Source organism: Elephantulus edwardii, unplaced genomic scaffold (assembly GCF_000299155.1).
Source record: "Elephantulus edwardii isolate Elephantulus edwardi_28Jun2011 unplaced genomic scaffold, EleEdw1.0 scaffold00348, whole genome shotgun sequence".
In the NCBI taxonomy this organism is placed as follows: domain Eukaryota; kingdom Metazoa; phylum Chordata; class Mammalia; order Macroscelidea; family Macroscelididae; genus Elephantulus; species Elephantulus edwardii.
Window position 1 is genome coordinate 471808 of NW_006400098.1, and position 2245 is coordinate 474052.

The window sequence follows — 2245 nt, forward strand, 5'->3', positions numbered from 1 at the left end:
AGAGAGAGAGAGACAAAGAGAGAGAGACAGAGAGGAGGGGAGGGGAAGGAGAGGGGGAGAGGGGGAGATATTTGCACTAGAATAAAGAGGCTTATGGTTTTAGCGTAGAAAAAGAACCATTACTGACCCAGAACTTTCTTTGTATTTGTGACCCTTTGCAGATTAAGCTTCTGTTGCCTCACTGGTGACTGCAGCCCCTTCATTGGGAAAGTTCTTATGCTGAACAGAACACTAACACATCTAGATCTGAGTATGAATCACTTAGAGAACACCGGTGGAAAAGACTTGATGTTGGCCTTGACGGGACCCAACTGCCAGTTACAGGAGCTGGAGTAAGTCTTGTGTTGTCTTCTTGGATGGCCTCTCTAGGATGAATCTGTTTGTTTTCTTGGCAGTCCATGGAACATTCAATACTCTTCTCCAGCACCACAGCTCAAAGGTGTCAATTCTCCTATCCTCCCTAGTCATTGACCAACTCTCTAACTATAAACTATCATAATAACCAGCCTTGAGTCTGTTACGTGAAGGGCCTTGGATACACACGCATATTAGTGTCCACTGCACCACTGCTGACAGACTCAAAGGGTGGTGATTGTGTGCTGCTGGATCATTGACTGACACACAGTGACCCTTGAACAGTGGCTCTAATCCTTGCCCTAGTTGAGCCAGCCTCACTGTCTCTGACGTCCCTGATTCCATCACCACAGTTACTATGTCAATCCATCTCATCCAGGGGCTTCCTGTCCTGTGCGGACTCTCTACCCTTCCAGTCATGATGTCCTTCTCAAAAGACTAGTCCCTTCTGGCAACATGGCCAAAGTATGTGAAACAGAGTTTCAAAATCCTTGCCTTGAAGGAACAACCTGGTTTCACCATCTCCGGGACAGACCTGTCTGTCCTCTTGGCAGTCTGTGGTATGTTCAGTACTCTTCTCCAGCACCACGACTCAAAGGCATCAATTCTGTCATCCCTAGTTGTGGTCTAGCTCTTGGGTGCTTACCAAATGAGTGAGAAGGTCGTGGCCTGCATCCGGGGCTGCTTCACTTCTAGCTCTTCACATTCTGGCTCTTTAGGACCCTGGAAAGGTTCTTGGCAGCAAATGGCCCCAAAGCAACTCCTCTTTTCAGTTCCTGACTGCTAGTGCCAATGGTGTTGATAGAGGATCTGAGCATGATGAAATTACTGATCTTTTTTCCATCTATCATGTGGCTGCCTATTGGCCCGGTGGTGAGGACCTTTGTTTTCTCACTGTTGAAATGCAATCCATACTAAAGATGGCAGTCCTTGGTCTTCTGTAGCAAACTGTTCAGGTCCTCCTCTGTTTTGGTGAGCAAGATTGTGTTGTTGTTATTATTAATGAGTCTCTTTTCAACCCTGATGCCACATTCTTCTTTAATAAAGTCCAGCCTTTCAGATGATTTGTTCGGCAACTAGATTGAAAAGCACTGGAGAAAGGCTACACCCCTGACACTCCTTCTTGGTTTTGAACCGTGCAGTGTTTCCTTGTTCTGTTCAGACAGTAGCCTCTTGGTCTAGCTTTGACAGGAGCACACAATCAAGAGTTGTGAGATTCTCATTGTTCTCAATGGAACTACAATTTGTTGTGATCCTGGAGCGATTGGAAACTAGGTTGCTACTTGAAGGCAAGGATTTGGAAGCTCCATTTTACATACTTTGGGCATGTGGCTAGGAGGGCCCAGTCCTTGGAGAGGGTCATTCAGGCTTGGAAGGGTAGAGGGACAGCGCAGGAGAGGAAGACCCTGGATGAGATGGATTGACGCAGTGACAATGGCAATGGGGTTAGGGCAATACATGTCAACAAATGAACACATGAGCAGAATATAACACACACAATGTCGTTGTTGTTGTGTACCATTGAGTCGGAACCAACCCATAGCTGACCCCCGCCCCCCACCCCCGGCGGCTTTTCAGAGACAGTTAATCACAAAGGAGGAGATTGCCCATCCTTCTCCTGTGGAACAACTGGCGGATTCAAACCGCGTGCCTTCTGGATTGCAGCGCAGTTTCTTACCACTAGATCACTAGTGCTCTTAACGCATGAATACTTTTCAGCAAAGAGAGAAATGAAGCCCTGATCCACGTGTGAATGAACCTAGAAAATATCGTGCTTACTGAAGGGAGCTGGTCAGGAAAGAAAAACTGCCCTTGGATCTGAGTTATATATGATATAATCTGTACTATATATAATATATACACACAATATACACAGTATACACAATATACA

At 46.1% G+C, this 2245-nt stretch overlaps 1 protein-coding gene across 1 annotated transcript in view; it reads left to right on the plus strand.

Moving 5' to 3' along the window:
• NLRP11 (NLR family, pyrin domain containing 11) overlaps window positions 1–2245 on the plus strand; it is a 21130-nt gene that overhangs the window by 16219 nt on the left and 2666 nt on the right. The window contains exon 5 of the mRNA XM_006901846.1: window positions 195–332. Within this exon, the coding sequence (XP_006901908.1) occupies window positions 195–332 (138 nt within the window). The remainder of the gene's footprint in view (window positions 1–194; window positions 333–2245) is intronic.